A 14843-nucleotide genomic window follows, 5' to 3' on the forward strand; every position below is an offset into this window, starting at 1 on the left:
ACCTATGTGGTGTTGAAACTTTGTAACGAAAGCATAGCATTAATACAAACTGAATGATAATATTCTTGAGACCCGTACAGATCATTTACTGTTGGTGCTGAATTCACTGGTGCCACATCTGTGATCTTTTTACCGCATTAATAATGGCTGATGATTAAGTTATTTCAACCTCTGTGTGCATGTATCTGCATATGCCCAGAGTTAAGAACTCATCCATCATTTACAGGGCTAATGTGTGTGAGGAGGAGGGTGGGATATTGTTTAGATGTCAGCAACCACAGTAGATTACTTTTGGGAAAGGCACAGCATGAACTCAGCTCGGCAGCACTGTGAAATTGCATCTAGAAAACTCCTCTTCTAAGGAATCAGCACGCTGGTTCACAAACGGTCTTCAACCCCATTTTCTCTCCCTGCCTCATTTTCCTCCGTTTATTTTGAAGTTCAAAACAAAACAGAATCTGTCTCTTCTATTTGGATTTTTTTATGAGCACGAAGATGAGAATAGTTGGTGCGAACAGGTGCCAGAGTAGAGGATGATGGATGAGACCGAGCTGTGGCTATTTGTCACTGTGTTCTTTTCCTCTTTCTCAAAAACCACGTACATTTATTTTTTGAATACACATCACTGCATCTGTGCTTACCTGAGCCTACGTTTGATCAGTGCAGGATCCAAAATGGATTTTAGAGGCACTTCGGTCCTCGGAGGCTGTAATGCCAGCGAGCTGTGAGTGTCGACGGAGGGGAGGAGGCAGGGAAAAGGGGGATGAATTCTTAACAGATGGAGCTGATGTCAGAAGAGGGCTGGAGGGTCAGAGAAAAAGGTCAAAGGTTGCATCAGTTTTCCTCAAATTAAAGCTGTGAAGAAAAGCCCTTTTCCACCAAGGGCTCAGTCAGCTTTAATTAGCGGCCACTGATCAACAGTGATCTTCGTCATCCTCATCCCAGCAACTTTCCGTTTGACCAGGGAGGCAGAGAAGCAGTTTGTTACAGAACACAGCAATCAGGAGCAGTTTTTGAACATTTTGTCTTCTTAACTTGCTGGCTCGTTCTGTTTTGTGTTCTCTTGTTGTGTTCATGTGCATTTCTGACAGGTTCTCTTTTGTGTAGTGTGTGCAGTGAAGGTGTAGCATACTTCTTGGCTCTGACCTCAGAAAGCCACAGAGAAGCCTGGACCAACCTGCTGCTGCTCTTCCTCACCAAGGTGCTAAAGATCAGCGATGAAAGGGTAAGAGGCCGAGACGCTCCATGATGCCTTTCCTGACTGCTGTAGTGCGCACACCAGCTGTGTGTTACGTTTAAGATAGTTTACAGGAACGTTGAGCAAAGACAGTGGATGAAGCAGTGTGCCGCTTTGTGCCAATTAAGCAGCGTATAATGTCTCATTCTGTCTCTGTCTTCCTAAATCCCACCTTGTCTTTCAGTTCAAGGCTCATGCATCCAGATACTACCCTCTCCTGTGTGAGATCATGCAGCTTGACCTGATCCCTGAGCTCCGAGCTGTTTTGAGGAAGTTCTACCTGCGCATTGGCCTCGTCTTTCACATCGCACAGCTGCCTGAGCCGGAGGCCGAACCAGACTCTGAGCAGGGGCACATTGAGCCAGAGACGGACCCAGAGATGGGGGAGGAGGCCGGGGAGGAGGCCCAGTGATGCTGCACCACAAACAGCCCGGAACACAAAGCCTCCACTGAGGCCCCCGCCACAGATCTGTGGGGCTGTGCTGCGCCGCCTCAGGGCCCTCCGTGCGTTTTTTTTACGCCGAACTCTTGACTTAAATGGCTGATCACCGATCAGCTGTCTGTTAACCCCCACCCGCACCCTTAACCCTGCCACCACACAAACACACACACCCACGTATCACACACAAAAAGCCCAGACAAAGTACTTGATATCATAATAAAAACAATAATGTCTTGCACCAGGTGTAGCGTTGCTTCCACTGGATAAAACTACTGATCAACAATTACCCATATCTCTGATCTTATCAGAACAAATATATTTCAAAACGTGTGTGCTTCTTACTGTATATTCAAAAAGTGAAGAATGAATGGTTTTCAACGACGTGCAAAACGACATATTCAGCAACTATGAAATGTGACACTTGTCACACATGGATAATTATGATTCTATCTCTGCACTGCAGATGGCTAACATTAGTATTGATAGCCTCTTGGATTAAACTAATTGTACAGATCTGCCGCTGTGTAATATAATCTTATAACACTAGATTTAGTTTATTTTTGTTTGGATTTATTTTTTTTTTCCTCTGGATTTGCTGCACTTGATCTCGGTTTTGAATGCACTGGAGATTTACTTTTGTGATAATTTATTTGACTGCACCACCTCCCGCAGATTGTCCTACACAGTACGATTTGTAATTAAACAAGACTGTGGAAAGTGAAGGGGTTAAATTATTCCATTTTATATGTTCTTAGGTTTTTAACAGAGTTAGATGATGACCGGCCTTCTGGGACTGGAAGACAACAGAGCAAACTGATGCTAGCTGCTTTTGAGTCACTAGTCTGTTTTTCTGTTTTCCTGTGACTTTAGTTTTCACTCTTGTGTACAAAATCAAAAGTTAATAATATATTTAATGTTTTCCTTTTTTTTTTTTTTTCCTTTGGTTTTGGGGAAGGTTATAATGTATAGAGAAAATGACAAACGTTAGCTGTGCTTTAAGTATGAATGGGATGCATTCCTGCTCATGGATGTAGAAAACAAAATGTATATGATACAGCAATGTAAAGTTTTCTATGTTGCAAAAGATTATGTACAACTTTCTGTACGATACATCATCTGGCATTCTAATCAGGTTCTAGGTCAATAAAGTTTTTGAACTTGGTTGATTTGAAATGCAGAATCACTGAGTTGTAACATCACTTACATTAATGATCAGCCTGGACAACATTATTATTAAAAAACACAATTTAAGTGCATGTTTTTAATTGAAATAACTACATAAATATGTGTATAAATGCATACATTCCCAGATTTGCACCTTACAACATTTTCAAACGCCAAGTGGAGTATAGTATATTCTAAATTGCAAAGGAAATCTAGTCTTGTCCAGTCTAACAGACTTTGTTTTCAGAAGCTGTGCAGTAAAACGAACACGGTGTACGTTTGTTGAATTGTAAAATGTATCAGAAAAAGGCCGTCTGCTCTCAGGAGAACCATCGCCTGCATCTACAGAAACAGTAAGTCTAAGGTTTTAAATTCCCATCCGTGGAGACCAGCTTTAGGGAGCTATATGACGTGTTGTCTCATCAGGGTTGGAGCATCCATCCTGCTGTTTGGCTTCTCTCTACAACCCGAGTCTTTTACAGTGTCTGGTGTTTCGGGCCGCAGCCAGGGCTCCGTGGCAACAGTCTCCACGGAGACACACCTCCCCAGGGCGGAGCGCAGAGACAGGGCATCCACTTCATCACAAGACAGCCCTTTTGAAAAGTATAGGGACTGATCCATCATTCGTCCTACATTTCTTAAGACGATCTCATTTTAAAGGGTGCTTAAACTTCAGATTATGCATAAATTGTTGTGGGCATAATTTTTATGGCTATGATCAAAACAATGCTTTGTTGGAAAAACTGCCAGTAAGATAATGAAGCACATCCTGCATAAAATTCAACTTAAATAAAGCATGCAGCTTATTGAGGCTCTTAATTCATGTGTGACAGGTATATAATCTAACGACATCAAAACAAAACCATAATGGGTTTTATAAGCATCTGATTGAACTACCTGTGTGAAGTTGGCACCCCATATGTTGAAAATATGAATAAAATTATTTTGGTTCGTTTGTGCATCGTTTGTGCACGATTGTGCAGGCAAAATCAGCGTTTGTGCACAAACCGTCTTGAAGATATTTAACTTTTAAGAGGTTGGTGACCTTAGGTCACTCAGCACCCCATAAACATCCAAATGACTCGAAAATGGTTGGAATCGTTTGTGCAGGCAAAATTAATATTTGTGCACAAATAGTTTTTTTATAATTTAACTTTTAATTTTTTGAAAGTAGGTCACTCAGCACTCCATCAACATGTCTTGGCAGTCATTATTTACCAGAGGTGTAAAAATGTTGAATATTGTAGCACACTGTTGTGATTATATACCCTATTTTGCACTATTGTGGCCATCAACATAAGTTAGCATTGGTCAACTGATCAAACATTAGTATTTATGCAATCACAAGGGTTGTCTTCATATTTTCAGAGTGGTAAAGCATGATTAAGTTTAATTTTGGTAAATAGTACCACTCCCTATTTTAAATGTCTAGCTGTATATCACCATGCATATACACCAATGTTCATTCTCCTTGTCTGCAAAGTAATAGCGTAAACTACAACACAAATAAAATGCAACATGCATGCACTTCATACTTTACTGGCACAATGAAAGAAGTGCTTCATGTGTACTGTGCAAAAAATGATGGCCCGGGAAAATGGTGAAATGTATCAATTTGCTACAGGGTGGGAGGGCCTTGGGCAATAAGACTCAGTTTACCTTAAATACAAAAACCATTTCTGCAGCACCAGCCACGCATACAGCCATCTGGCCAAGGTAACTAATTTATATCTATACACTGTTAGATACTGCTATCTTAAATGCCTTATATCTCTACATATTAATGATTGATTTAAAGACAACTACAAATCCAATTCCTAAAAGTTCGGGACACTTAGGCCTAAGATGTAAATATAATTTTGTGCAAAGATTTGTGTGAAAGACACATATCAGTGTTAAAACCAAAATTACAATTTTGAGGGAAATACAGGGATTACAAGGAGTTTTATTTTAGTATTGCCAAGGAAAATCACAGAAAGTCATCATTGGCTCTCTGAAAAGTCCCTAGATGATGTTATGACGGTCAAGGCAGTATGGGAATTCGCAGGCTATATGTTTTCTGTGTCCATTTCAAACCTCTGCATTATGTGCATAAAGTATTAACCATAGTTTGGTCATACATGAACCAAGTGTTCATTGTTGTCACAGTACCACAGTATTATAAACATTTCTCTATGGACATGCTGCCATTTCATAAACCCATACAAAGATTTTCATCACAGAAAGAGGTCTTATATACCTGTGACATTATAAAGTCAATATTATTATGTAATAATTAAGTAATACACAATATTCCCAAAAGTATTCACTAACCTGCGTAGACTCACATATGAACTTACGTGCTATCCCATTGCATTTTGCATTTTGAGGCAGGTGGTAATCTGTCTGTGTCAGCATATTTTCCTTTCTAAGTCTAAGTTTGTCAACGTTCATTTTGCCTGCACAAACAAAGCACAAACGATTTCAACCATGTTCAACTCATTTGGATGTTGATGGGGTGTTGAGTGACCTACTTTCAAAAACTTAAAAGTCAAAAAACATAAAAATGGTTTGTGCACAAATGTTAATTTTGCCTGCACAAACATGCACAAACGATGCACAAATGATTCCAACCATTTTCGAGTCATTTGGATGTTAATGGGGTGCTGAGTGACCTAAGGTCACCAACCTCTTAAAAGTTAAATATCTTCAAGACGGTTTGTGCACAAACGCTGATTTTGCCTGCACAATCGTGCACAAACGATGCACAAACGAACCAAAATGCTTTTATTCATATTTTCAACATATGGGGTGCCAACTTCACACAGGTGATTGAACTGTGTCCACTCACCTGATCTGCGGTTGTGACCACCAGCGTCAGACTCTCGTACAATGCCGTGGTGGTGGTTTGGGGCCCTGGCTTTAAATGGCATCAAAGACTGGTTGTGTCTCTCGCTCCGATTCACGCAGTCAGTTACCTCCTGTTTAAAATAGAAGGAGATCAGCGACAAATCTTGTTTTGACCTCAAGCAAACTGATCAGGACCTAACTTCACAGATGAGTCTCCTCCGTGGCGCTGTCCTCTCTAGGTGCTCCCTCGAGGGCTGAGGTGGACCCTCCTGGTAAATCCACCCTTCACATGTATCACCACTGTTGACATCTGTCACAAAGCCACAAAATCATTTTTTGTCAGAACAAGTGTATTTCAAAGCTGAATTAGAAAACTATAAGGTAATTTAGCTAATGTAATGTCAAAATGATGAAAAGAAAAAGTCAATTCAGTGAAATGTACCAGTGAAAGGAGTCTAAAATATCTAAAAGCCCTTTTTTCTGCATTACATTACTTTACGGTCATTTTGCAGACGCTTTTATCCAAAGCGACTTACAATAAGTGTGTTCCACATCGGTAGGCAAAAGAACTTCAGGTCACAAGAAATCATAAGTGCATTTCCTTCCAAAACCAAACAGCTAAGAGCAGCCTGAGGCCTTTTCTCTACTGCCTCCACTCCCAGTGCCAGGCACTGTGCTATCACCACCCTGCAGCTGGCGTGGGCACCATGCTCCCTTTACTGGTTCCAGCTGCAGCACAGAGACGTAAGCTGGCGTTTGGCTCGGTTAACCTGGCACAGAGACAAAGAGCTGAATTTGCCTGGCACGTCGAATTGTTGTAGGAAGGTGTCAGTGGCGGACCTTCCAAACCCCGTCACCTTTATGGAAAACCATCAGTGCTTTGGAAAAGAACAAATCTGCATGTGTTTTGTTTCCACGTTGAAGTAGGCACAAAAAAAGGAAGAGAAAAGGGGAATAGGCAGTGTTTACAAAGAGATTATGCTCAGCCAGTCTCACCAATAAAATCAGCCTCGGATGGAAGTGAGGGATCTCTGGAGATGAAGCACCCGGGTTTCTTCCACTGAGAGGAGACACGAATAAGACTAAGAGATGAAGACATTCTGGGCAGACTAATTTAAACTGTCAGAATAATTTGATAAAATCGTAATGGGGTGACCACTTACAGGATGATAATTGTGTAGCTGATGGTCTAAAACGTCTAAAGAGATTGACAGAACATTGAGATCAAGAGCACAACAGTTTGAGAAGAAAGTGATGTTCGAATGCTCACGGACCATTGGCTTCTTGTCTATTCACGGGACTTTGACGCCGTTGTTCACATAGAGGTGCCTGCTGCTGGATGTCCAGACTTTGAGCGTCTGTGAGAGGGTTAGGGTACGTGGCACAGACCTCCTCACTAGATGCTGTATTCGACAAATAAAGGCAAGATGCATCTCATACAGTATATTCCCTACAGCGACAGTTAAGTGGCTTTGATTTTCAATTGATGCATTTTCCAACAGCAGCAGTAACAAAGTCAGAATGCAAAAAGGTAAACACTGATACAGAGAACACTTACATTATTGATGGATAATTTCTAATTGCTCCCTCCTCACTTTCTTGGCAGTCTTCATTTTCCTTTTCTGTCTAAATAAGCAGTTTGCCAGTGACTTGGTATCCTCTGAGCATGGCTACATCCTTCTCAACAGAGGCCATCAATGCCTGACAACAGTGATCTAATGTAGCTTTCAGATGCAGAACTTATCTAAAAATGGAAGTTGGGTTAGTGATTTGCTTGATTCACCGCTAGCCTTTCATGCTTTTCTGCTCATTTTACAATCTGCAGTCGTGAGTGTTCCTCAGACCCGTGCATTAACTCAGTCTGGGAACTCATCCAAAGCCATTTCCACTGTTAGCACAGCCAAATCGCATGTCACTGATAGATGCCTCATATGATCTCATGAAATTTAAGCCTCAGCAAGGCCAGAAGTAGACGGGGACCGATAAAGTTGCGGAAAGACTGAAACATCTCGCCGTTTTCAGCTGGATACCTCTTCTTTGCATCAAAACCAGACCAAGGTAGTCATAAGGAATCACAGTGAGTTGCAAGCAAAGTAAGCTATGATGAGCAGTATTTTCTTCCACTAAAATAAAACAGTGGTTACTAAAAGGTGCAGTATATTGTATTACTAGCAGTGGGTCAAACAGAAAAATGATAAGCATAGATAATGCACAGAGCGCTGATTAAGGACATTCTTTCTTGCAGTGAATCCCGATCTGACCAGTGGGCAATAGTACTTATCGCGAATGGTGACTTTCAGTACCTCTGTATTGAAGCTGGTTCAACTCCCTTATGTTTTGCTTATCAACATGTACAGCAGCAGGAAAAGGACTCCTGGCTGATGGCTGGACAGCTTCCTCTTTTGCAAATTCAAAAGCACCCACTCTGGGTCGTCGTCGTCTGTGCGAGAGGAAAAGGAAAAGGAAAAAAAAAACTCAGCAACTATCTTGAATGTTGCACAGGAGTCTTTGAAAATGTGCCAGTATTTCAACGTGCCAAAAGATTTACAGATGCTGACGGTAGATCTAACAGATATATATGGCATGAGCATGCAAAAACTTGGCTTTCTGTGTAAACAGCTTGTTTCCAGAGAAAGTTTTAAACAAGCTGCCCCGAGGCTTAAGGCATTAAATTCAGTGATTTGCATAAAACTAATACACACTCAAGCATGCTTACACATTAGATTACTGTTTAGGTGTTAAACTATGCATGGTTTACAAGATAGGTTGAAAAGATTAGAAGTTACCACATGTTTACTGTAATATAATCGAACAAACAATCCCCACTTAATTCAACACTAAAGCTGAACAAAAGGAACATTTCCCTTTGTTGATCATATTGTTACATTACTGCAGAAAAGAGTTTCTGAAGGAGCTCAGAATGGAGTTCTTTCTGCTGTTTCTCACCTGTTAGAGGGACTGTCATAAGTCTCTGGTGGAAATGTCAGTTCCTGCTGAAGCCCCAGTTTTCTCTGCTCTTTTCTCAGATATGTACGGAGGGCTGACAGCTCTCTCATCACTTTCTGTTGACCCTCTGAAAAATGCAGGGGAAGAGGCAAGGATTAGAGTCGTGCAAAAAGTGGTAATTTATGATAATGCACGCAGCCAGGCATTTAAAACAATCTTACCGTGTAGAGGTGGTATTTCGGCAGGGACTGGTTGATCGTGTGGTGCTGACACAGAGTGCTCCTGAGAAAATTTGGTTCCATTCATTTTAGTTCCATTATAAAGGCTTACATGTGGAAATGTTGGTATGCTTCATTAAGTGACTTACAGTCCTGGAAGAGAGTCTGCTCACAACAGAAGAAGACCTTGATGGCACAAGGTTTGCCTGTTTCTTCTGTAACGTTGGGATGGGAGGAGATGCCGATCTCTGTGAAATAATGAATCACATTGTTTGAGAAGCTGTTCAGGAAAGCCCCAAACTACAATACACACGTCTTTCCAGGTTCACCATACCTGATAAATCAACTGTGAGATTTCCTTCTCTCTTGTCCTGTCAATCTGAGGCAACATCTCTTTTTGCCGCTTTGTGCTCTTTAACTTCTCCTCGCGGGGTGTTTTGGGTTTGGAGATCTGAATTGGATTTTTCTGCTTACTCTGCAAAGAGTAAGTAAGGTTGTTTCTCATTTCTCATTTTGCAGTTCAGAGTGAGGAAACCCCATTACAGGAAGAATGAATACTGAAGTACTCTTTAGCAAAGACATGAACCCCTCACCTCGGGCTTTTTTTGTTTCCTTTGCTCCTCCTCATATTCCTGCTGTATGCGAGCCCTGTCCGTTGCCAGCCTTTGCTCTTCCTTCTTCTCCGCAATCCTAACACGTTCTCTCTCCTCTGCCTGCTTTCTCTTGTTTTCTTCTATCTGTTTGAAATGTAAAGTTAGAGTTAATTTACAAAGTATAAATGGCTTTAACCAATAAAACTTTTTTTCGCTTCCTTTCCTCAACATCGAGACTACTGGGGCTTGCTGACCTACCTGTTGTTTCAGATCTTCTTTGTACCTGTCCTGTTTGTGGAGCTGCCGTGGAGGTGACTGATCACTGTAACCTGCTGCAGGATTAGAAAAGACACGGGCTAGTGTCCTACAAGGACGAAAAACTTCTAAAAAAGCACAAAAAGTGTGCATTTCACTGAAATACACTGGATACAAAGACCCAGTTTGCCTCAGTGTGGAAGACTACCTGAGAGTCGATGGGAGAGGGGAGCTACGGCTTTTGCTCTTACAGTGAACAAATTACTCCTGTGCATTTGAATCAGGTCACCTGTAATCAGATAAACAACTCCTTAAGACATGTTCTACTGAATTTGTATTTATTGTGGCGCATCTTAAAACTATCTCTGATTTAGCAGACTAAAAAGTGAAATTCAACTTACTAACAAGGTTTCCATTTTGGTCTTTAATCGGAGCCCCTCCTCCACTTCTCCCCCACGGGTTGTATGCCATCATCTCAGCCTCAAGCTTAGCATCAAGTCGCTCTCTCTCCTCTTTTTCTCTCTTTTCCCGTTCCTTTCTTTCTTCGATCTGGGCAAAATAAAGGCATTTTGTATCAAAGGCCGATGCGCTCTCTGATACCGCCTATACCGTGGTATGTAAAACAAAGGTTTATGGAGACAAACCTGGTGTCTTAGAGCTTCCTGGTAGCTCAGTAGGCTCTCTCTCCTCTGCTTGGACTTGTCTGCATGAAGCCCCTCCATGGCCAAGGGGGACGTACTAGAAGCGAAGAGTGACAAATCTCAAAGAGGCACATGTGAGGGGACTCTTCTGGAAAATAATTTCTTTTAAATTCTACTTCTAACATATAATAATAGAAGGTGGTCCTCATTACAAATTTATTTCCAAGGCAGTGAGACTTGAGACACAAAGATTAACACTTACTCCGTGTAGCTATTAGCTCTGAAAGAAGGTGTTTTTTGAGGGAGAATCTCGAAATTCCCAAATCGCTGGGCTCCCCCAGACAGGCCATCTGAAGAGGAAAAGGCAATTCAGTAACTGCATGCAGTCTGACAGCTTTTCTTTCCAACATTTACATTTTGAAACCTTAGACCAGAGCAGAAATGAGGCAGTTGTGTGAAAATGAAAAGAAAACAAATGTAACCAAATAGACTGGCTAAATGAAGTGAGACCATCTGTTTTCAATAAACTGCATATCCCTCAGTCTTGAAATAATTTCTACCGTAAAATTAGATTCATGAACTGATATATCAATGCCTCAAAGTCCCTGATTTGGTTATGAAAATGACTACATAACAAAAAGTGTTCATCCTACATAGATATGACTTGGAGTTTATTCAAAAGCAAAATTGCCGGTTAGTCACAGCTGTGTTGTTTGTTGAAAATTAACATTTTTAATTGGAAGTGGTTGTAATACTGTACTCTGATTTTGAGGAGGATGGCGATCTAATGGATTCCTGGGTCCATAGTTGTAATAGGCTGCATCATGTGGAGTCTTGTGAATAATATGTGCAAGCGGAGGTACAGGAGCATCAAGATCATCATCCCTAAAAAGTTTAAATCGAAGGAAACACTGAGAAATTATAGCTGAGTTCTATTTATTCTATTCATGTATGGGAACATAAAGCCACTGTGAGCTACCTTGGGAGGGTCACTTCTCCTTGTAAGCTAGTGAAATCCTTATGGTAGTCCTCACTGAAAAAATTCAATGGTGGGACTATTCCAGACCCAGGTACCCAGGTCTTCCTTTTATGTTTGCTGTCTGCTGTGCTGAAGTCTATCTGGGACTTTCCTGGATGGGCTCTCTGCTCTGTGTTCTCATGGGGTTTGTCATCTTTAGGCGTTGGATTTGGATACTTTCCTACAGCCTCCAGATCTATTCGAGACTTGTGAGGAGCATCCCATCTCACGTTGTCACTCTGCTGATGTGCAGCCCTGAGCTGCTTTATTCGGTCAGGCTGGAAAAAGAGAATGCGGCGTGTGGGAGAGATCAGTCAAAATGTATACTAAGCAAACATTAAGCTACTGCTCAGGGTGGTAGAGTGGCACACATTATGACTGCATTATGGTGAGATGAGATATTGAGAAACACATCTTATTTGTTTCACAAAACTGAATTTCTTTTATCTCTTTATTTTAGTGCTACTGGGCTACCCCTTTCTCAGGGTCTGTGGATCCAGAGGCAGCAACCCTCAGCTCCAGAGTCTTCTCCCTAAGAACAAAAGCCTGTTGCAAATCATCCCATTTTGACTCTCAGCAACGTGCCAGTTAACACATGCCTGGTTGAAATGATGATTTAGTAATCAAATACTCACATGATTTTATTTCTCTTTTGCTCAGCCATTTGACTCAGCAACTCCTGCTTATAGCGTTCTTTCCTCATCTGAGTGACCCTCGGTTCTTCGGGTGCTCCTGCATCACAAAAGAGAGCCCAAAACACACAAGTAATAAATAAATTCCATCAGTAATCCAACAGATAAAGCTGATGGGTAAATAAATCTCTAAAAGCTCCAAGCAGTTCGAGTGGATTTTTACCAATCATGAGTCCAGTTGCAAACTCAGCCGTAGATCTCGTAGTCGTCCTCATGCTGTCAGCCATTTGTTTACTACGGAGCACAGACAAAAAACAAAGTGAGCCACTCCACGGGAATCAGGCGGTTACAGACAGCATCCACAGTAGGTGTGACAGCACTGCAAACAGTTCCCCTCTGAGCCACACCCAGTATTGTGTGTTTTACATCACAGAGCTTCTCATAATTGCCTGCAGAGATTTCTGGTCTATAACTCAGAGACAGGGAGTGAAGCCTCGTGCTTTGATTGATCCAGCCCCTCTGACAGAACTGGGGTGCGTAATTGTTTGCCTGGAACAGAGCCAAGGTTCCTCTCTCCATCCACATATTGACAGATTACTCACAGTAGACCTTAATGGCATGAGGCCGTAAGAATTAAATGGAAACAGGGTCACTCAGCCAGGACATAGTCACCGAAAAAACATGTTACGGCTATTATCTTAGCCCCTTTATATGGTGGGGGTATGGGCTAAGATCATTTTAGCATTAGATAGTCACTGTACATGAAAATGAATATTGCTCACTATGACTTCTGGATCCTATCGTGAACAGCAGGGGCCTCCACATCCTTTATGTCCTGAAAAGCACTGCAAAAAAAACATACAAGACAGGTGAACCCAGCGGAAAAGATCTCGTTCAAAACCTAAACTCCTTTCTGCTGTAATCAGTGAACACACACGTAGTTCAAAATCCCTTGTTAGAATTAAAGTCATACCTGTGTACTTTGTGTTCTGGGGCTCTCTTCTCTTCTTTGCACTCAGGCTTTTGAGCCCATCTGTTTTGCCTCCTTCTGCATCTGAATTCAAACTCTTCGTCTTCATCTGTGCACAGCTCTTCCTCAGAGCTGTGGGGCTCTCTCGGCCTATGGATTTCCCATCTCCTCCGCCTCCGAGGGCCTGGATTCCAAGTCCCTGTGTGTCTACCATTATCTACTATATCAGTCAGAGTGGCTACATCTCTACTGGACGCGGGGTGCTCCATGGGAGGAGGCGGTATGTTAATGTGGGCATTGAGGAAGGACTGAGGAGGGCCTTGAAAAGTTACGTTCATGGCATCTGACATCCGAACTTGTCCAGGCTGAAAGTGATAATGCCATAAAAACTTTCAACATGAGAACAATTTACTTTGCGACTCAGAATTGTAACAGTTGAGCTGACTTTTAATTTCAACCACTAACAGCTAGTATAAATTCACCAAATAATCTGCAAAGAATCTGTAGGTGTTTATTTAGTCTTTACCTTAGACGTGACTGGAGGTGTTCCACTCTTTAACTTCCTGAAATGAGCTTGCTCCTGGAGGAAGAGGTTGTATTCTTTATTCCTCTCTTCTCTCAATCTTTCCTGTAACAAAAAAAAACATGCTGAATCACGCTGCTGAAGCCACCAACTATTTCACTTTGCTAAAGCTCCACTTATGTTTCCACTGCTGTCGTTGCAGTTTGCATTTTAGGTCAATTCCATACAGGAATAATATGTCCAACCGTACTCTTAACAGTTTACATTGATAAAATGGTGCAATATGTACAGACTTCACAGAGCAATGCACTTCCGTGACATTCCTGTAAAATGGTGGATTTTTACTTTATTTTGAGAGTATTTCTAAAAAGATCAGGCAGTTAAACAACTGGCATGCCCTTGAAACCCTTCATGCACTTTGTCAGTAGGCCTATCCTCCCTCTTACATAAAAGCAGTTGCCTTGAAACACAAAACACTGCACTACAATGAACAGCGGATATCAGCATGAACCGAAACCAGACCTGCTCTGTCACACTCAGGGGACACAAACACATAACCGTACACGCGAAACATACACACCTTCTCTGATACCCTTTCATATATAGGTAAAGAAAGTTCCCGGTGCTGCAGGCGAGGCTCACGAGTTTTAACATCATTTTTCTAAGGGATGAATATGACAATAAAGGACAGAAAAATGAGTCAGCAAAACGCGACAGGAGAGTCTACACAGTGAAACAAATAGATATTTTAGTATTTCCTTTATCGTTTGACTAGACCTTGGCAGCAAAATCTTTGTAATCTTCCTGCAGCTCCTGCAGCAGTTTCTGCTTCTTCTTTTCGTAATCGATTCCCAGGAAGGAAGTGAAGCCCGAATCTGAAAAAAACATAGCACGCTGTCTATATTATAACACTCAAAGAATGAAGCCTGTTCAGTGGCAGAAAGTTACCTCTGTTTCCATTGGGGGTTATTCCGTGTGCTGCTGATGCTGAAGGCATATTAGAGTGGTCTGTTTTGTACATCACCACTCTCTCACTGAGGACAGGATTCACACAAAAACATTCACTGATTTACTTAATGACGAAGTTGATTTCAAAGCACCGCTCTTCTACATACCTTTGTTTTCCTGAGTAGATGGTATGTCAAAATTCCCTGGCGGCATATTCTGGCAAGCTTCTGCTTCGGGCTCCCAAAAAAAAACGTCCTCGTATGCGAACAGCCAACAGGGGAGCCACTAGATCTGTACACAATTGATCGTGTAAACACGTGTGCTTGGGATCAAAGCGCATTTGTAATTGTGCCTACAGAACAAACACATGTCATTTTGATATACATTATTCCTACTTAAAACCCCAACCCCTGACAAATGCTGTTTT

At 41.6% G+C, this 14843-nt stretch overlaps 2 protein-coding genes across 3 annotated transcripts in view; one reads left to right on the forward strand and one right to left on the reverse strand.

The window, feature by feature from the left end:
- Window positions 1-2840, forward strand: part of arfgef1 (ADP-ribosylation factor guanine nucleotide-exchange factor 1 (brefeldin A-inhibited)) — a 49559-nt gene extending 46719 nt beyond the window's left edge. For both annotated transcript variants that reach the window (XM_075452872.1, XM_075452873.1), the window contains 2 exons: window positions 1108-1225; window positions 1422-2840. In XM_075452872.1, the coding sequence (XP_075308987.1) occupies window positions 1108-1225; window positions 1422-1649 (346 nt within the window). In that variant the 3' untranslated portion in view covers window positions 1650-2840. The remainder of the gene's footprint in view (window positions 1-1107; window positions 1226-1421) is intronic.
- A 57-nt stretch (window positions 2841-2897) lies between these two features.
- On the reverse strand, window positions 2898-14647 carry cspp1a (centrosome and spindle pole associated protein 1a). The gene is made up of 29 exons (XM_075452874.1): window positions 14584-14647; window positions 14417-14502; window positions 14246-14343; window positions 14049-14129; window positions 13472-13573; window positions 12949-13310; window positions 12758-12820; window positions 12199-12269; window positions 11979-12075; window positions 11818-11875; window positions 11305-11621; window positions 11086-11210; window positions 10588-10675; window positions 10329-10422; window positions 10086-10233; window positions 9893-9973; window positions 9688-9761; window positions 9430-9573; window positions 9171-9311; window positions 8986-9084; window positions 8840-8900; window positions 8619-8745; window positions 7976-8112; window positions 6947-7075; window positions 6836-6870; window positions 6669-6732; window positions 5873-5982; window positions 5674-5803; window positions 2898-3436 (listed from the first exon to the last, which is right to left on the reverse strand). The coding sequence occupies exons 2-29, from the start codon at window positions 14487-14489 to the stop codon at window positions 3246-3248; spliced, it is 3300 nt and encodes a 1099-aa protein (XP_075308989.1). The 5' UTR covers window positions 14490-14502; window positions 14584-14647; the 3' UTR covers window positions 2898-3245.
- Between the last annotated feature and the right edge of the window lie 196 nt (window positions 14648-14843).

The sequence above is a fragment of the Odontesthes bonariensis genome, chromosome 20 (assembly GCF_027942865.1).
Source record: "Odontesthes bonariensis isolate fOdoBon6 chromosome 20, fOdoBon6.hap1, whole genome shotgun sequence".
NCBI lineage: Eukaryota > Metazoa > Chordata > Actinopteri > Atheriniformes > Atherinopsidae > Odontesthes > Odontesthes bonariensis.